This window comes from Rhinolophus hipposideros, assembly GCF_964194185.1.
Source record: "Rhinolophus hipposideros genome assembly, chromosome: 5".
Taxonomy (NCBI): domain Eukaryota; kingdom Metazoa; phylum Chordata; class Mammalia; order Chiroptera; family Rhinolophidae; genus Rhinolophus; species Rhinolophus hipposideros.
The window spans coordinates 98,021,760-98,041,534 of record NC_138051.1 but is presented as its reverse complement, the minus strand read 5'-3'; the positions used below and the strand labels follow the sequence as shown (position 1 = coordinate 98,041,534).

The following is a 19,775-nucleotide window of genomic DNA, read 5'->3' as shown; positions in this document are numbered from 1 at the left end:
CAGAGAGTCACTCAGGGAGGGAGGTGCTTACAGCTTATAAGGTGGGTAGGACAGCATGGGTTGGGGGGCGAGAAGAGGAGGAGCCTCCCAGGAGAATTGGGGAGGGGGGGCGAGGCGAGAGGAGGTCCCGGGTAGGGGTTTGGGGGGCATTGGCGTATGTCCCCTGGGTGAAGGATGGATCTGGGATCAGGGGCTCCCCAGGGGCCATCTCGTTGAGCCTCGTGCAGCCGCCGAAGCGGGCGCTGGCGCACAGCGGTGGGGTGGGGGGTCGGAGGAGGAGGGTGCCGGGCGCGCGCAGGGGGGTGGGGGTGGCGGTCACCGAGGGAGGTGTTGGCGCACAGCTTGCGGTCGTAGCACTCGAAGCCCTCGCGCGCGCGCCAGCCGTAGTTGCGACCGCGCTCCACCAGGTCCACCTCCTCGAACCTGTTCTGGCCCACGTCGCCGCAGAAGAGACGCCCGCGGCCCGCGCCGGACGCCGGGTCGCCACGGTCGAACGAGCATCGCCACATGTTGCGCACGCCCAGGGCGTAGACCTCGGGTCGCGCGGCGGGGTCGCCCACGAACGGGTTGTCGGGCGGGATCCGGTAGGGCGGGCCGCGCTCGTTGCCGTCCACGTCGATGCGCAGCACCTTGCCCAGCAGCGCCGACCTGCGGGCGGGTGGGTGGGAGACGGCGCCTGCTCGGAGTCGCCCTGCGCCAGGCCTCTCCGGCACGCGGGGCAGGTACAGGGGCAGGGGCAGGGGCCCACGGCCCAGCCAGAAGCAAGGCAAGCCTGGGCCGTGGGGCCAGAGACCCGGGATTCCGTCTTCTCAGCTCCTTACCAGCTGGGTAACCTCCTTCATTCATTCAACCTTACCGTGTGCCAGGCCCTGTCCCAGGCATTGAACATGCATACCATGTACGCCTGGTTTAGGCCTCACAACAAACCTTTTAGGTAGGTGGGTATTATTGCCACCCCCATTTTACAGGTGGGGAGGCTGAGCTCAGAAAGGTCAGGTAAGTGCCCTGTTGCCACACCGTTAGTAAATAGTAGGGCTGGAGTCCAGCCCAAGGCGCTTGGCGGTAGAAACCCAAGCTCTTTACCACATCGCTGGCTAACCTTCCCAGGCTGTGTCCTCCACCGTAATATGAGGCTGGTCCTTCTCTTTCCTGCTCATTCACAGGGTTATGCCATAGGGTGAAAGTTAATGCTCCTAGAAAAATGACTCGTGTGTAGTTTACTTCCAGCACCTACCACAGTGTCTGGCACATAGTAGGTGTCCTTAGTGTTTGCTGAGAGAATGAATGCAATCAAAGTCAAGTGCACCATACAGAATACAGGTCAGGACCGGGAGGTGGGAGAGAGAACACTGCAGATCTCCGCATCAGGGAGACTGACTTCTTGCTTTCTCTCTCACACACCCCTAGACCATTGTACGCAGAACCACAGCAGGCCAGAAAGCGGATAGGCCTCAGTGCTGGTTCAGTTCACCCCACATTCTACACCCCGGCCACTACCTCAAAGATCAGGCAACCCAGATTCTGAGAGGGGGACCACTTCCCAGATCCTGCAGACAGCTCTGGACTGGAAGCCAGGCCACTCCACAGCACCACGCAACATCACCTTCTACAAGCCCTGGAGTGAGAAGACCTCAGGACGTGCGCGCCAGAGCCACACAGAGCAGGCGTGCAGCCCTAACCTCCACAGAGCTCCTGGGGGTGAGTAGCTTGTGGGTTTCATTCATCACATGACAAAAGTGACACATGATGGGGGAAATGTGCGTTGTGCTTGAAGATGGGAAGCACATTGGGGACCAAACACTCTTATCTGTGACTGTTGACGCACCTACGTAATTGAGGCATGGGTTTTCCCTCGCTCTCAGCATTTTGGTGACTCCCAAATGCTGCTTTACAAGGCAGGACGGGCGTGGTGTGCACATTTGATGCAACTGTGTGCCCACCATTCGCACACAGCTTCAGCACCCAGGCATTTCCCTCATTAAAGAGATCGTACAAGTGTCCTCTGTAACGATGATAAAATGCTCGCCCCCTCTAGAGTTCCCACAGTGGATCCCCGACTGCATACGTTTAGGTTTTGCCCAATGGATTCCTGTCGCATGCTCCAGCCTGCTCAGCACCAAGCTGCAGACACAGCCCAGAGCCACACCAGGCACCAGGCTTCCATAGGTAAGTGGGCGAAAGTCATAGCAGCAAAATAATGTTTTAAGTTCTGTCCAGTTATCCACAAATCCTTAATTTCTATTTTCTCAACTTCATCTCGAAACACATCCCAAACATGAGAAAGCTGCACTGACTCTTACACTGTCACATATGAAAGCACAAGTCCCAAATTGTGACTACTTTAATTACTGTAATCAGCATCTGACTCGCTATTTTTACTTTCTGGGCTGAGGAGGGTTTTGTCCTTTTGGCTAAGAGAATGGAGGAGGCTGTCCTGAGACTGCTAGCTAGCTTTGTCTACACTCACAAAACTCATAATTGTGTGTGTGTGTGTGTGGGTGTGTATAGGAGTGGAATGACAGCAGGCCATCTGCTCAAGCCAAGAAGTGAGTAACTGAGAGCAATTTCTAGGCCATCGTAGGTGACCCCTGGGACAGAACACCCACTTAACCATACGACCCTGCTCCAACCAGCTCACATGCCCCATTTGGTCTGAGAAGCACCCCTTTCCTTTCTCTGGTTCCAGCAGGGCTGGGCTGACTTCAGAGAAAATCCTATCTTCCCAGAGGCTCTCTGATGTCACCTATCAGGTACCTGTGACAAGTAGGCACTATACCTGGCCCTCCACAAACATGACTGTCTTTATTCCTCACGACAAGCCTCCCTATGGAGATTATTATTATTCCCCTCTGGCTGACAAGAGGCAGTGACCTGATGAGACCCCAGCTGGCTAGCTGCAGGCCAAGCTGGGGCCCAAGGCCCTTTCTGCTGCCCTCCACTGCATGGCTGAGAAAGTAACCCCCTCCAGAAAAGGATGTAATCCAGGAGTATATAAACCAGCCCACCAGCCAGCTGGAGCACGACATACTTGTTTTGGGCATTTCCAAACTTTCCAAAGGGGTCTCCAGCCATCCCGCCATCTCCGGTAAAGATGTAGAGGTACCCATCATCCCCAAAGAGGAGCTGCCCTCCGTTGTGGTTCGAGGCTGGTTCTTCGATCTCCAGGATTATCCTAAAGGAAGATAAGCCGACCCCCACCCCCAAAAAATAACCTCAGCCAAAAACACAAGACAAAGTCACAGCAATAAAACTTCCTCTCTCTGATGCCATTTTACAGTTGGAAAGATGTTTCATATCATTTATAGCAAATTATTTTTACAAAGATCTGTTAGGCTCGGCAGGGATAATTTACTCCACGTGCTAACAAGGAATTGGAGGCTTAGTGGGGTTGAACTTGCCCAAGGTCACACCCATAGGTAGCAGAGCTGGGACTAGAACTCAAGTCTGCTAGTTCTGGTTTAGCGCTTTTTCTACTACTCCCCACTGCTAGCACCTGCCCTGTTATAATCATGCAAAACTGTTGACCCAGTCACTGGCACAACTGGTTTCTTCATCGTCATAGCTACCCACACACCAGCCATGTAAGCTGCGCACTTTCTACACACTCCCTCATTTGTTATCTACTGTAACTTCGAAGGAGGTGAGCTGGTGGCATGGGCAGAACTCACCTCCACACCCACACCCACCCATCAGCAACCTCCTTTACTGCCGGCCAGCTGGCTTCCGGTTCGGCTTTGCCAATGGAGAGTGGAAGGCAAGAGCCCCGTTTCCCTGGCTTCTGGCTCTGCCTCCAGGAGCAGTGGTTGCGGAGATGGCAACAGCGCTGGTGAGTGTGGACACCTGGGCTTCGGCCCAGACTTCTTGGTACCGGGAGTAGCAAACTCAGCAGCACAGGCCTCGTCCCTTTGGTTCTCCAGCCCATGAATGGCAACAGCCTCGTGCAGTTACTAATCTCTAGGTAACTTGACCTTCCCCTTTTCCTCTCCAGCTCTCTCAACACCTCTGTAGTTTCTCACTGTATTCAATTCCCTCTTACTGATGTGCTTGGGCTGGTTCAGACTTTCCAGGATTGGTCAGTGACTTACCAATCTCTCATTCAGACAGATAAGAAAAACCAAGATACAGAAAGGTCACGAGCTTGAACCCAGGACTTTGGACCTTCAGAGCCAAGACTGGAAGCCTTTCCATGTGAGGCACACATGACTCGGTGAGCCATACGGAGCCCCAAACTCCAGGTCATCCGAGGAGAGGACAGCTTAGACTGTTAGTTTGTCCACCTCCCATTGGTATCCCCGCCCTGGGAACACAGACTGACAGCTGACCCAGGAAAGAATGACCACTCGTTCCTGGCCCTGTCCTGAGCCAGTCAGGCCTACGTCTCTCCCTACATGAGTCAAGTTCTAGGCTTGTACTTGTGAAGCCCCCACAGGACCCTCAATGAACGCTGACTCTAAAATATGTTCATTTGTATATTTTGTGTTGCACTTTCAGTCTTTACCGGGAATACATTTTTAAACGTCACTATTGAAGACACGTCTGTTCTGTCCCTCTGTCTCCCCTCTGTGAGATCCATGTGATACACTTGGTCTCTCTTGGAGAACTGGCTGTGCAGCCCTCATATAAGACCATAAGGAGTAATGTTTTCTCCTTTTACTCTGGCTGCCAGGAAGCTCATTGTCAAAATACTGCTGCGTAACAAGATCCACATTAGCTTAGCCAGCATGCGTGATTCCTTCTCCTTTTTATACTTTCAATGTCGAGATTTTAGTTCTATCAAACACATAACGTATTGTTATTTGCCTGTTTGCCCTCAGATCCAGTCAGTCTTGGCCCTCCCCCTACCTGTTCCCTACTTCAGAGGGCCAGTTCCAAAAAACTGCATTTCCCATGCTCCTTTGCTAGCTAGATTCAGCCAATGGCGGCATTGGCAAGAGATTGGAGTGTGGAAGAAAGGGAGAAGTCGGGGTATTTCTCCCCATATCTCTCTCTCTGCTTCGGGCAGTGTCTTGGTAATACAACAGCACCTCCTCCCTGGATCAAGCTCCCCCTGCCCGGGCCCACCATGGGTCCAGCTTCCACTGAGTGGCTCCAGCTCTGGGGCTCTAGTCGCCCCACCTTCTCACTTCGTCCTCCAGCCCAAGAGGTGGAGGCAGCTTCCTTCAGCTATTAAACTCAAAGTTGCCTCACTTCTTCCGCAGGTGGCTCTGCCATCATTTATACCACCTCAGTAACTAAGTCCCATGTCAAATTCTGCCTGTTGAATTATCTGGTACAGGGTTTATTTTCCTGACAGACCAGGGTTCCAGCTCTGATGCTTCCTGGTTGTGGGACCTACCAGGTCACTTCACCTCTAAGCTTTCCCGTCCTCACCTATAAAACGGGGAAGGTAATACTAATCTCACTGAGCTTTATGAGAACCAAATGAAACGGACCATCTGAAGTGCCTGACCCGGAGTCTGGACTTGATCCTGTGATATCTGCTTGGCAGCTGTCCCTCCCCTGACCCCAGAACAGAACATGGGGTTCAGCCCTCCTCCCCAGGGTGATGTTCCAAACATGTAACAACCTGAGCGGCACACAGCATGAATTGCATGGTCATACTGGCCGGATTCCAGCCCTGCCCCCACCCTGCCCGGCTCCCCAGGGAGGCCACCTCTCAGACTCGTGGTCCACGGTGTTCCCGTCATCCTCCGAGACCCTGAACTCGCTGATGCGGATCCACTCGTCAAAGTCGACCCCCACCGAGTAGTAGACGTAGAGCTTGCCGTTATGCCGGAAGCGAGGGTGGAAGGCAATGCCCAGGAAGCCGCGCTCGTCGCCCTCCCAGGGTGAGGTGAGCACGGCCAGGCTGATGTTCAGGAAGGGCTTCTCCAGCCGCGAGCGGTCGGGCAGGTAGGCCCACACCAGCCCCACCTGCTCAGCCACGAAAAAGCGGTGGGTGCCGTCCTGGGCATGGACCATGGCCACGGGGTTGCGCAGCCCATTGGCCACCTCCTCCAGGCACAGTTGCAGGCAGCCCTTGGCATCGGCCACCACACGGCCCAGGTTCGAGTTGAGGTTCTCGTTGACCAGCAGGCGCGGGAAGCAGTAGTCTGTGTCGTCCAGGGACAGGTAGCGGCAGAACTTGGCACGGTTGCCCTCCAGTGCCGAGAGTTCGCGGTCCGGTGAGAGGTGGCGGAACAGGCCCCGGCAGGTCTGCCACATGTCCAGGCAGTAGTCCTCACAGAGCCCGGGCACTGTCCGCAGGGGCGTGGACGGGTCTTCCGCATCGTAGAGATGGGCCGCATAGGGCGAGCATTCCTGCGAAGAGAGGGACAGCTCAGGGATGCTTTGTGGTGGCACTTACCAGCTCTGTGACCTTGGGTAGGTGACCCCACCTCCTAGAACGTCAGGCTGCTGATCTGTGAAATGGGAACAAGTCCATCTGTCTGTTAGCAGGATTAGTCACAACCACAGCAGGCCTCAAGTCTCCTTGCTGGCATTCTTTTTCTCTTGCCTTAATGCTTCTCTTAGAACAAATAACCACAACTATTACTATGACTAATAACAACGACATCAGTAGCTACTCTTGAGCACCTACTGTGTGCCAGGAGGGTCTGAGGTACTTTTATCTACTTTCTCTTTTAATATGATGCCTCCTTTGCTTTGTTTAGCTCCCGGCTCAAGGGCCATCTCCTCAGAGGTCTTCCCTGACCACCTTCCACCACCCCCCTTTCCTCCTGGCCTCCGACTCACCTTATAAAAGAAAAAAGCAACACCTAACATGCCTTGATATTATAATAAAAATGAAAGCATTTACATGGTTATTGTCTGTCTTCCTCAGGACATTAATTCCATGAGGGCAGGACTGTCGCCTGTCTTGGTCACTGCCCCACCCAGAGCCTAAGACAATGCCCAGTACATACACAGCAGGCTCTTGGTAGGTACTGAGGGAAATTGCTGAATACTAACATGCCTGACCATCCCTTAATGGTGAGAAAGTGCTCCTACCTCCATCATTCACTTAATCCTCACAAGATCCCTTGGGGGGAGAGTGCTACAGATGGGGAGACTGAGGCAGTCCCCCCCAGCTGTCATTCAGTGCGATTCAGTCAGCTTGGAGGAGTCTGGGCTTGGTTGCAGGGCGAGCCCGCTCTCCCCAGCACCATGGAGGCTGGCACCTGTATGTGTGCGTGTGTGCGTTGATGACGCCCATGCCCTCACACCCCCCCCAGCCCCTGGATCCCCCTCTTCTTCATCCCTCGAGCACCTTGTTACAGCCTCTGCCAGGCAGAGGCCTAGGGCTGTCCTCTACTCCAGGGGCTGGCCCCTAATCTGTCAGCTACCAGAGCAGTTTTCCCATGAGATAAAGGAATCAGACCCCCTGGGGCATCTCTTCAGACCCTCTCAGCCTCAGTGGCCCCCATTCTAGCTCTGCTGGGCGCTAACTTCACAGGGTAAAACCCAACAGCCATGACTCACCCCTTGCCTCCCACCAAGGGCTTCCCCATTCATGAGACATTGTGGACCGCATGCAGTGCCCATGATTTGGAATGTGCAGGAGGTAATACCTCTGGGGCAAGCCTTTGACCCCTGGGAGGAGGGAGCTGACAGCTGAATTGTTCCGCCTTCCTCCCTGCCCACGAACAGTCCTGATTCACAGTTCATATGGTTTCCTGGAAACGTGGGCCTGCAGGTTCAAGCATCAGTCACATTTAGCAGTAGCCAGCTGGAAACTGCATCCTTAACTGGGCTCTCCCTCCACCCATCACTCCAGCTTCCTGGTCGACTCACTCTCATAAGGAAATAGCCCACCAGCTTTGCCTTAGGTTCTGCTTTGGGAAACCCAGGTGGAGGCAACAAACCTGACCAGGCCTCTCCCAGCATCAAGCCTCCAGCACCCTCCCTCTGAGAGCTGAGAGCCCACCCCACCTCCCATCTCCCCCTAGCCTGACAGCCAACACAGACGTATCCAGATACTCGCTGACGCCTGATCCACTCTGCCCACAGCTTCCCCATAGCTCTGCCATCAGCTCCCATCTCCAGTGTTCCCGCCTCCTGCCCACCCTCCATTTCCTGACATTTTCACCTCTGAACCTTAGCATGCACTGTTCCCTTTGCAGGCATGCCCTTCCCTTATAGACAGAATTCTATTCAGCCTTAAATAATAACCATGGCCTTTGGAGCACAGCAATAACTGTAACAGCTCCTGGGCATTCGGGCAGACTGTGGACCAGGACCAGGCTGGGTGCTCCAGTGAATCTGAATTTCCTCCTTGAGGCATCTGCAGGCAAGAGGTGTGTCCAGATGGGGAAGCAGAGACTCAGAGAAGGAAGCCACTGACCGAGGTCACAGGCCAGAGTGGACAGGCTTGGGTGGACAGGCAGGAGGAAGAGAGAAGCAGAGTATTTCCCAGCTCCACTGGCTGGCTGCTAACTACCCACCCCCTGGCACCATCTTACTTGTACCTCCCTGCCCAGGGCAGAGTCCTCGGCTCCCCAGGCTCTCTAAAGACCTCCCTTGGTCAGAACTCCTGACAAGAGCAGATATAATTACTTCTGTCTGTGTCTGATACACACACCGCTCCATCATGAGCTCACCCAGCCAAGCCCAGCTCTGACTCAGCTATGGGCCCTGGAGGACTCAGGGGCTGCTCTTCCCGCAGGAGGGGAGGTGCTGACAGCCGCGTGTTCCCCCCTCACAGGCAGGGCCCGGCCAGGTTCCAACAGGAGGCGTCCAGCACAGCGGTGGCAGACTGCCCTTCTGGCTGTGTTCTCAGGCTCCAGGCCAGGGGCTCCTCCCTCCCGTTACATGATTGTGGCTTTTGGTCACACCACAGCCTGTCTTCCTGGCCCCTCCACTGCTACTGTGGAGCCGAGGGCCACTTAGTGACGTGCAGTTAGAGGTTCAGTCACTGTCCCAGGCCCCGACGGGGATACCACATTTCACACGTCCCGCTCTGCTGACAAGCGGCCAGAGGGCCGGGCCTGGCCTCTGTACGGTGCCACTTCTCCCCCCACGGTCCCCTGAGAGCCTCCTGTGGTCCAGCCAATGGCTATGGGAGGACCAGGGGGAGTCTGTGTGCACACACGCTTCATTTACTCTCCGTGTGGTAGGGTCACTGTGACTCCTATTGTATAGATGAGGAACTGACGCATGAAGGTCACAAGTCAAGAAGTGGCCAAGCCAGGCTCAGACGCAGGCCTCTGACGTCCAGACCAGGGCTCTTTCTCCATGAGTCAGCAATGTCTCATTCCGCAACTGTTTACTGGGCACTAACTGTGTGCCAGGCACCACCCTTGACTCAGAGACACAGTGGGGAGCAGAACAGACTTCTAGAACCAATCTGAGTGCCCTCCATTCACCAAAGCACAGCCTAGAACTGGAGAGGGAGTAAGGAGGGTCTCTAGGGAGACAGGGAAGTCCAGCACCCACACATCAAAACACTGGATCTGGTAGGCCCTTGCTCTTGGCCTATGTACTTATACTGACACACAGTGCAAAGCTGGTGCCCAGACCTGGGTAGTCCAGAAGCAGGAATGACTAGAGGGTGCAGGGATTGCTGCTGACAAGCAGGACGATCAGAAGGTAGCCAGTGGGGGCAGATGGCAGAAAACCCATGGAAAGCAAACGCAGAATCATAGTGCTCAGCTGCCTGGGCCATTCCACCCAGGAGCAAACAGCCTGCCCACCTCACTGCCCCAAGGCTGCCACCGTGCAGTCACTGATACTCCTGACTCATGGTCCTGAGCCCGGAAGGCTCCTTACGTCCACCAGCCATTCTTTAGGAACACCGAGTCCTGTGCAGTGTTCTCTTGTGGGATGTTCTGCCCCGCCCACTTCTGCATCTGGAAAACTCCTATTCGTGACTCAAGGCCCAACTCAAAAGTCTCTTCTTACTTCTCCATTCTCCCAGGGCTCTGACTGCTCCCTGGCCCTTGGAGATGCTTTCACAGCCATATCTCAGACATAACACTCACCAAACTGTTATTCTGTAGCTAGTCGGGTGAGCTCTCCACTTCTGCTATCACATCCCCATTGCCAGAGATGGCTCAGCTGGTGTGCTTAGCTAGGACTTAATTATCTCTGTGCATGTATTGTCTACCCTCCTGACTATGGGACCCAGGGCTCAGCACACAGTGGGGCTTCAAGAAGGCAGGCAATGTGGCAAAGTGATTAAGAGAAGGACTTTGGAGTCAGAGCACACTAGAGACTGAATCTACCATTTCCTGTGTGACCTTGGGCAAATTCCTTAACCTCTCTATGCTTATGTTCTCATCTGTAAAAGGGGACAGGAATTCCAACTTCATAAAGTTTATGCATATGCTATCTTGTTCAGTGAATGCTAAACAATATAGGCTATCAAACTAATAATAATAATATCAATAAAAGTAACTCAATGTTCCTTCTTCCAGGAAGCCTTCCCTGACTTTTCCAGGGAAAGTGTGGCGTTTCCAAGAAAGCCCCAAGAAAGGGTCTGAAGGGTCCAGGAAAGACAATCACCCTCTGGCTAAGGAGCTATTCTGGGCATCTGGAAGAGCTGTGGGTGCCAGAAGGGGGCAGGTTCTGGAGGGGACTGTGGGTGCAGGCATGTTTTCATGGTCTCTCTTTCCTGTCTGGAGTCCATCTCCCCAAGGCAGATGTGAATTCCTGAATGCCTGCTGCCTTTCACTAAAACTTGTAAATAAGGTACCTCGGCAACCACCTCTGGTGGTGGAAATCAGGAGGAGCTGAATCCAGACACAACCTTGGCTCACAGAGTACAGTCTTCTGTCCAGGGCTCTCCCAGCCTCCCACAAGGTCCCTCCAGGGAAACCATGATCCAGTCTCCGCTGCCCTCTCCAAGTTCACTCCAGACATGAGGTCACTCGCAGAAAAACCTGGGGTGAGATGCTAGCAGCCATTCCACTGCTGGTTGCTCAAAGCCAGGCCATACTGGGAAGGTTCCCAAGAAAATAGGGGACCCTCTTGCCAGGGGAGGTAGCAGGACTGACCCTTTCCTTCCTCCTCCTCAGACCCTCTGAGCTTGCCACATAGTAAGTGCTCAGTCAACAAATGTGGAATGAATGCATGAATCCTGGTATGTGATCAGAGGTGGGAAGGCCACAGGACCTGGCCCCAAGGAACCCCTCAGGCAGGTGAGGGAGGCAGCCGTTTGACCAGACCATTCTAGCTCCTCTGAGATGCCAAGTGGGGCCTCAGCAGAGTCCACCAAAGTCAGGCACCCCCCATCCTTTGCATTCTGGAGCTCCCCAGGGCGCCCCATCTGCTCCCAACCCCTCTTATTTCCCACCCAGATGGTCTGCTCACATTAGCAATGAGTGCAGTCCAATTGCCCACACCATGGCCACCACTGGGCTGTGTGACCCCCAAGCAAGCCCCTGCCTCTCTAGGCTTTCACTGAGTCAGCCTCTCGGCCTGGCTAGGTCCCCACCCAGGGCTGGGCCGCTAGTGGGGACCAAGGAGGCAGCAGAGAAATCCAACTGGAATGTTCCATTGAGCCCCTTGTATATGTCATTCAGCCTGTGTGGCAGCCCTGGGGGCAGCTAAGAGTGCCCCCATTTGAAGGTCGATGCAACTAAAGCGCAGCGGTGACTTGCGCAGGGTCACACAGCCAGGAAGGGGCAGAGCCAGGGTCAAATCCCAGTTTGTGTGATTCTAAGCCAGTTCTCCTGCCCCTGCTGCCCTGCTGGCTGAAGGCTGGGACACTGCGCTGACCCTGCAGGACACCTGCAGCTCCAAGTCCTCTCACTGCCCGGTGCTGGGACAAGGCCAACCTTAGGGCTTAACAGCCGTGACCCTTACCCACCCGGTTCCAGTCAGCCATGCGGAATCAGACCCACGCAGGAAGAAAAGGCACAGCTAAGGCACAACCTCTTGTGAAGAGAAGCTGGGGCTCCATCCTCAGAAGGGAGATGGGGACAGACAGGTTTCACCAAAACGTTGTCACTCAGGTGGTCTTGAAAGATGAGTGAGCCTCTGCTTGGTGGGGGCACCATCCTAGGGAGAGGCCACAGCACCAACAGAGGGGAGGCCCAAAGCCGCCTGGGCACCCCAGCCTGGGGCTCACCCAAGGTCTGAGAGTCTGGGAGGGGCTGTGACACTGCTCCCTGGGGGCAGCGGAAGGACCCTCACTGGGAGCACTGCCCCCCCACCCCCCTGCAAACCCAAGGCCAGTACATTGACCATGCCCTCTGCAGACCCTTGGGCTCCCACCTCCCCTGGCACAACGCCAGGGAGCGCGGAGCGGAACAAAGGCTTCCCACCCTGGTTCCCCGACAATTGGGGGCGGGCTCCCTGGGGCGGGGCACTGGGGGATCCCCGGACAGAGGAGCCTCTAAATGCTGAGGGAGTGATGACAGCATCTGTCCGGACTCCTGCTTCAGGAGGGGAAACTGAGGCCCACAGAAGGCCCGAGTCACAAAGCCAGTGAATGGCAAAGCCCTGGCCGTCGCAGGATGCCTGCCCCCCCCGACCCCCCCCCCGCTCTGGGCCGAATTACTCCCGCTGGGGGACTCGGGGTCCTAATCCTCGCCCCGCGTGTCGCCACCGCCGCCGCGCACGGCTGGGCGAACGGGTCCCAGGCGCGCGCCCTGCCTCCGCCCGCGCCCGCTCACCTGGCACAGCAGGTCGAGCGCGTAGCCGGCGCACGAGGCCCACAAGCCGGCGTCCACGCGCGCCGCCAGGGCCCCAAAGCGCGCGGCCAGCGCCGCGTCCCGCTCTGGAGCGCAGCAGCCGAAGGCCGAGTACTGCGCGCAGAAGCGCAGCGGCCGCGGAGGCCGGAAGGGCGGCCTGAAGTCCAGGCACTGCGGGTGCGTGGCTGTGCGGAGCGCCCGCAGCGCCAGCAGCGCCAGCAGCGCCCCGGCCCCGGCCCCGGTTCGCGCGCCCGCCATGCCGCCGCCGCCCCGCTCCGCCCCGGCCCCAGGGGAGCTGCCGGCCGCGCCCTGAGCGCCCGCCTCCCGCCTCGCCCGCACCCTCCCTGGGCGATCGCTGAGCGGGAGGGGGGCACCCAGCAGGGCCTCGAGCTTGGGGACCTGCCCTGCGAGATAGTCTCCTGTGGTGCGGGACACCCTGGTGGGACTGAAGACGGAAGAACTCGAACACGGCACAACCTCTGTTCCGGCTGCGCTGGTCCGGCAGCCTCTTCCTCCTAGACCCAGAGGCTTTCCAAGGACAATGGCAGTGGGCCTGCGTCCTGGGGCCCCTGGTGCGGGCTGTTTCCCGTGCTGCCTGGGACACAGCTTCCTCTGTCAGGCGCTATTTAGCCCAGGAGCCCCGGGAGGGAGGCCTGGACTCTGGGGTTCCAGTCCTACCTCTGACTAGGCCAGGGGAGGGTCACGATAGAGACGATGGCTGGGAATTCTCACGAAATCACCTAAAAATGGGGGTGCAGCCTTACAAAGGGCAGGCATTGCTGCTCGGGGAATCACAAGTAGAAGTGAAACCTTGGCGTGGGTGTGGGGAGGGCTGGGGCAGCCTCCAGAGTCCACTCTTGGACCCCACCCCAAGCTTCTTCCTTTTCTTCCCTCTTGAGCCAGCAGATTCTGCTACAGCCCAGGACTGCTGGGCCTGCTCCCGCCCACACTGCGTGCCTCCTGGGTGGGCCTTCAGGTCTCCATCCTGCACTCCTGGCCCAGCTTCTGCCCTATACCGTTCCCCTGGAGTGTGGGTCCCATTATATAGATGACGGAACACAGGGCACCCAGGAGCTTGCCCAGCTCACACAGCAAGCTGGTACTTGAGAACACAAGCATCTCCATTTCTGTTCTGATACATAAGGAGCTTGGAAGCCATCGCACCTCTCTGCCAATAGGAAAAAAGCTGAACAAACTGAAAATCAATGACTTTTCTTAGACCCGTTGGAGAACTGAGTTCTGAGGGTCCACCAATACCCCCAAACCTGGAGAGACAAACAAATCCAGTCTCAGTCGAGATCTGTTCATCAGGAGAAGAAGTTGCTGGAGCCATAAACTGGTAGGATGGCTAAAATGGGAGTTTTGATGAATTGCTGGAGGCCAAGTGTGCACTAGTATGAGATTGAGAAACTCGGGGGACAGGGATTCACAGTCCAAAGGAGGGGGAAAACTTTTGTGATTTTTACCTCCAGGACCACCCACCCCCCAAGGCCTCCTCATGGCTCTTGCAGAGGGAGGGAGAAAGTCATCACTGTGAAATATACCCACAGCATTCTCCATCGCAAAGGCAACTCTCCAGGGGAAATGGCTTTACCAGAACCTATCCACCCTGAGGGAAGGCATTTCCCCAAATCCAGCCCCCTCTATTCTTCCTGTCTAAGGGAGGGAACCTAAGGGAGGGAAACTAAGAAACACGAGTGAATGTCACAGTCCAGGGACCTATGGTTATGGAACATTTCTCCTCCCAACTCCTTACTACCACCTCAACAGGCCTCTAGTATAGTAACAGGGTTACAGCCCCAAGAGCTACAAGACACACACTCTATCTAAGGTGGGGTTCTTAGGAAATCTCAAAGAGAATGTGAAAAAGGCGGACAGCAGAGGAATTTGCAGCCACTAGCTCCTACAGCTGCAGCAGAGATTAAACACTCGCAATCCCTAGCCAGATCACACAAATCTTCACACTAACAGTCTATCTATTTCAATTCCTGTTGCCCAGAACATCATGTCTGGCTTTCAAGAAAAAGTTACGTGGCATGCTAAACGACAAGAAAAGACACAGTCTGATGGGGGAAAATCATCAGAGCTAGACTCAGGGGAAGACACAGAATTTGGAACCATCAGGCAGGGAATTGAAAATAACTCTGATTAATATGTTAAAGGCTCTAGTGGAAAAAGGTGACAACATGCAAAGCCAGATGTGCAGTGTCATCAGAGAGATGGAAACTTTAAGAAAAAAATAAAAAGAAATGGTAGAAATCAAAAACACTGTAACAGAAATGAAGAATGCCTTTGGGGGCGGCTGGTTAGCTCAGTTGGTTAGAGCGCGGTGCTCGTAACAACAAGGTTGCCGGTCCGATCCCCACATGGGCCACTGTGAGCTGCGCCCTCCACAACTAGATTGAAACAACTACGTGACTTGGAGCTGATGGGTCCTGGAAAAACACACTTAAATAAATAGAACTTTTTAAAAAAAAAATGCCTTTGATGAGTCCATCAGTGGGTTGGACATGGCCAAGGGGAAAATCAGTGAACTTGAAGATACGTCAATAGAAACTTCCCAAATTAATTGACAAAGAGGGGGAAAAATAGTTTAAAAAACAAACAGAACAGAACATCCAAGAAGTGTGGCACAATTTCAAAGGTTATAACATCTGTGTGATTGGAAAACCAGAAAGAGAGAATGGAGCAGAAGTATTTGAAGTAATACGGCTGAGAATTTTCTAAAATGAATGACAGGGGCCGGCCCGGTGGCTCAGGCGGTTGGAGCACAGGCTCTCAACCACAAGGTTGCCAGTTCAATTCCTCGAGTCCCGCAAGGGATGGTGGGCAGCACCACCTGCAACTAAGATTGAACACAGCACCTTGAGCTGAGCTGCCGCTGAGCTCCAGATGGCTCCGTTGGTTGGAGCGCGTCCTCTCAACCACAAGGTTGCCAGTTCGACCCCGCAAGGGATGGTGGGCTGTGCTCCCTGCAACTAGAAACGGAACCTGGACCTGGAGCTAAGCTGCGCCCTCCACAACTAAGACTGAAAGGACAACAACTTGACTTGGGGAAAAAAAAAAAAACTCCTGGAAGTACACACTGTTAAAAAAATAATAAAAATTACAAAATTAAAAAAAAAATAAAGGGATGGAGAATGATACATCATGTTACCACTAAAAAGAAACCTGGAGTAGCTACATTAGTTTCAGACAAAACAAACTTCAGTAGTAGAAGCCAGAATGGAGTCCTTTAGTCCCTACCGGCTGTTGAACCCCGAGGGTAAGGTGTCTGGCACATGCTGGGCATTTTATTGTTTTTATGAACAAATAAGCACATGGATGGACAAAAGGATGAATGAATGGGTGAGTGGATGAATGAATGAATGAACGAATGCTCTGACTTTGCTATCAGGGCCTGAGCTCCTGCCATAGCCTGTAGCCACAGGCTAGATGGCCTGGACAATTTCACCAAATGCCTCTGGAACCGGGGATGTTTATGGGAAGGTGGGGGAAGGACAGTGTCAGCAGCAGGGACAAAGCTGATCATTTGAGCTGATGTACCCTCATGCCCTGTCTGATGGAAACAGCCACGGAAGCCAGTCCTGTGGCTGAGAAAACCTCGGGATTTGCTTCCCCAAACATTGGCTTTGTGCTGTCAGCAGATGATTCAGGGCTCACAAAGGCTGCCTTCTCGCCCATCCAGGCCCCGCCTGGCACAAGGTGGACACCCAGCCCTACTGTAATCTCCCCTCCCTGACCCCATGCAGGACCCTCCCCCAACCCTCAACCCCCGTTTCCATACCTTTTGAGTGGGAGTGGGGAAGAGGTAAGACCAGGCCACTGTTGGCCACTCTGGGTCCCAGCCCATTGGTTCTGAAAGTCTAGGAGCACTGCCCACATTTCCAGGAGCCTAGTGGGCATCATCGGCTGCCAGAACTACCAGAACTAGGACACTCAGGCCAGTACAACATCCAAAACCTCTTCCGGCCATACTGGGTCAGTGTGGGCAGCCATGCATCAGCTCCTGCAGACCAGACATCTGCTAATTACACGGTCATTAGTTCCTTGTCCAGAATGAGGAGGAAAGAAGGCCACGGGGCAGCCTGTTTGCCCACTGGGCCACCTGCCTCCCTGTCTCAGGATAGCAGCCCTGGCCTCCTAGGCCACTCAGCCGCAGCCAGAGAATGTGCTAGGAGTCGTCTCATACGCACTGGGATGAGAGTTAGTCATCGCTCTGCCACCCTGGCAGCCTGACTACCTGTGTGATGGGGCTCATGGCCAGGCAAGGGACCTGGGGCCCCTACAAAAGCAGGCGGCTTTTGTAAACATTTTACACCTACAGAAAATTATAAAGAAGAGAAGAAAGAACACCCAAGAACACATCACCAGACTTCAGCCACGTGAATACTTGACTACATCTGCTTCAGATGTCTTAAATCTGTTTTGAAACATGAGGAACTGTGAGCCACAGTGTGAGGAGACGTGGGTTCGCAATCCAGAGCACTGGGTTTGCGTCCGGCTCTGCAACTTGCTAACTGGCCCAGCTGTTCTGGGGGATTCCAATTTCAAATGCTGTCTTCAGACATGTCCCACACTCTGTTCTGTAGAGTATGGGTTTTGGGTGCTTTCATCGGGGGCTGGGGCTACACAGGGTGCCACAGTCAGGTAAGTTTGAGAAACACCATGTTCCAAGCCCCTGCTGAAGATTCAAGATGCACCTCTTTGCTAAAAGCTCTTAGCAGTCCTGCAGCCAAAGCCTGGCTCATTTATTCGTTCTTATAAGTCTTCCAATTTTCCCAGCACACCTTTTAACACTATTCTAATCTGTTGCCTTGATACACATCTAAGCCAGGACCCTCACCTGTCTGTTTCCTTATCTGTAAAAAGGAATGGCATCTCGCCCTGCCAGGCCTGGAGAAGAGTTAGGTGGGAAATATAATGGAAGGGCCCCCCATCAAGAGGTCTGACAGATGTTGCCCCACCCCCAACCCCTCTAGGCAGAGGCACCTCCACCTCCAGCCCCATAGAGGCCCACCCAGGCTCTTGCTCAGAAGCCCAGGGGAAGACATTTGCACACCCTGAGCCCCTGAGCACACTTCCCTAGAGGGGCCCATAGCTGGGAGATTTTTCAGGAGCCGACTATGAGGAACCTTCTGGGGATCCCAGCACAGCCTCCTTTCCCTCATCCCCCAGTCCCCTGAGGAATAAATGCCAGCTTTGCTCTTATCCTGCTAGGCTCCCAGAGATGAGAGCTATAGCCTTGCTCCAGGACAGGACCTAACGCCACCGCCAAGCTCAGATTCTCCTTCCCCAGTCCTCAGAAAGAACCAGCCCTGCGGACACCTCGATTTCAGATTTGTAGTTTCTGGAACCACAAAAGAATAAGTTCCTCTTGTTTGAGTCACCCAGTCTGTGGTACTTTGTTATGGCAGTCCTAGCAAACTGAGACAGGACCTATTGCACCCAGGAGCCCCAGCTCCCTGCTACCCAACATCCTACCCACTTATTAGCAGTGATCTTGGGCAGTCTCTTCTCCTCTATTACCTACCCTGGCTCCTACTCACACCCTCTAGTGCATATTACTTTTATCTCGCTTGGGCCTCATAACAACCTTCCAGGGTGAGTAGTATTATTAACCCCATTTTATAGATGGTGAAACTGAGACTCAGAGATGTGGAGAATGGATGACCAGTCAGATGTATCCGATTAGAACACCCCAATGCAAGGACATGAGCTGCCTATCACTAAGGCATTTCTGAAGAGACCAGACTGCAGGAAGTGGGGGTAGAGGATGTGACACAATGAATTGTGGGTACTGTGAATGGCCAGAGGCTTTGGGCAATAGGGCCTCCTTTCTGTTGTTACAAACAGCCACCTGCCCAGTGTGTGGTAGGCGAGTGCTGCTTCCGCCAGGGCTTGTACCCAGTGGTCTCAGAATCCCACCCATTGCTTAGACTCCAGAAACTGGACTCTGAGCTCATTGGGATCAGAAACCATGGCCCCTGGCACCCAGGAGGCGCTCAGCCAATCCTAGACATTCTACGGACACCTAAAAGATCACCTCAGGAGGAAGAGGTTAAACCAGGCAGATGGATTTCAGTCCACAGAGAGAGGGTCTTTCCCGATCACGAGTTGGCCTGTTCAGGGGTAAGCACCCCACCACTGGAGGCATACAAGCAGGTCTGAGCAGCTCCTGTCAGCGCTGCTGTAACTGGGAGAACATTTGGTCACTTCAAAGTTCCTTTCTGCCATTGAATGTGCATGAATACTTAAATCTTTCATGTGTTTTTAAGTATAGGCAATACGTCTATGTCATTAAAAAAATCAAAAAACACAAAACTAGACCCCGTGATGAGAGCTCCTTCCAGCCTACGCCCCGAGCCCCCTGATTCTGCTTCCGGGAAGTGCAGAAGATTCCAGGTTCTCGCGTGATCTTCCACAGTCTATGCAGGCACTCTATTTTTAAACGAATACACGTTCATGTTAGTTTTCAAGAAACAAGCCTCTTGCTTGTTTCCCTGACAATGGATTTTCAGCAGCAGGCTGATGATATGGGACTGTCCCCTCCAGGTGTCCACATGTATAACATGGGGGTGACGCCCACATTACAGGGCTGTTGGGAGACGACGTTTCCCTGTTGGCACCCAGAGGAGCTCCTGGCTCCGGTCTGGGTCACGAGAAAGGTCCTACGTAGTTCAGTGGATGTCGGGGAGTGAGCCCGCCCAGGCCCTCGTGGCCGCAACAACTCTTCAGGCCACCAGGGGGCTCCATGGAGCTGCCTCATCCTGCTGGTGGCCCCACGAGGTCCAGAGGTGATGAGGTCAAAGCCGGAGAATCCTCAGGGGGAGGGAGAAAAACACGTGGACCGGACTTACGCGTTTTGGATTTCCAGACAGTGCTTCTTCCTCCATCCTCCTTGTCCGGAATGTGGGGACAAGAAGCTGAGGTCACCTGTGACCCCACACACCTCTCCTGAAAAGAATAAAAAGTTTAAAGCAATCTTTGTCGTACTTTTCACTCAGAGAAGACAGAGAGGAAGAGGTTATCCTACCCGCGGAGCCACACGCTCACCTGCACACTCACCCCATCCCCTCAGCACCCGGGCCCAGCCTGCCTTAGCGAAACTCGCAGGGCACCTCATGTCCTCTGCTCTGTCCGTTTGCCTGTCTCCTTGCG

General features: G+C 54.3%; 1 protein-coding gene across 9 annotated transcripts in view; it reads right to left on the bottom strand.

Annotated features, from left to right (window-relative positions):
- Positions 1 to 19,482, bottom strand: part of HHIPL1 (HHIP like 1) — a 35,632-nt gene extending 16,150 nt beyond the window's left edge. For 3 of the 9 annotated variants that reach the window (XM_081047349.1, XM_081047356.1, XM_081047357.1), the window contains exons 1-4: positions 12,597 to 12,885; positions 5,654 to 6,300; positions 3,029 to 3,172; positions 320 to 648 (exon numbers count right to left, since the gene is read on the bottom strand). In XM_081047349.1, the coding sequence (XP_080903475.1) occupies positions 320 to 648; positions 3,029 to 3,172; positions 5,654 to 6,300; positions 12,597 to 12,872 (1,396 nt within the window). In that variant the 5' untranslated portion in view covers positions 12,873 to 12,885. Of the gene's footprint in view, positions 1 to 319; positions 649 to 3,028; positions 3,173 to 5,653; positions 6,301 to 7,550; positions 7,840 to 8,441; positions 8,575 to 11,788; positions 11,980 to 12,596; positions 12,886 to 19,474 lie in introns of those variants that run through there. The other 6 variants (XM_081047351.1, XM_081047350.1, XM_081047353.1 and 3 more) reach the window with 6 other exon arrangements.
- Between the last annotated feature and the right edge of the window lie 293 nt (positions 19,483 to 19,775).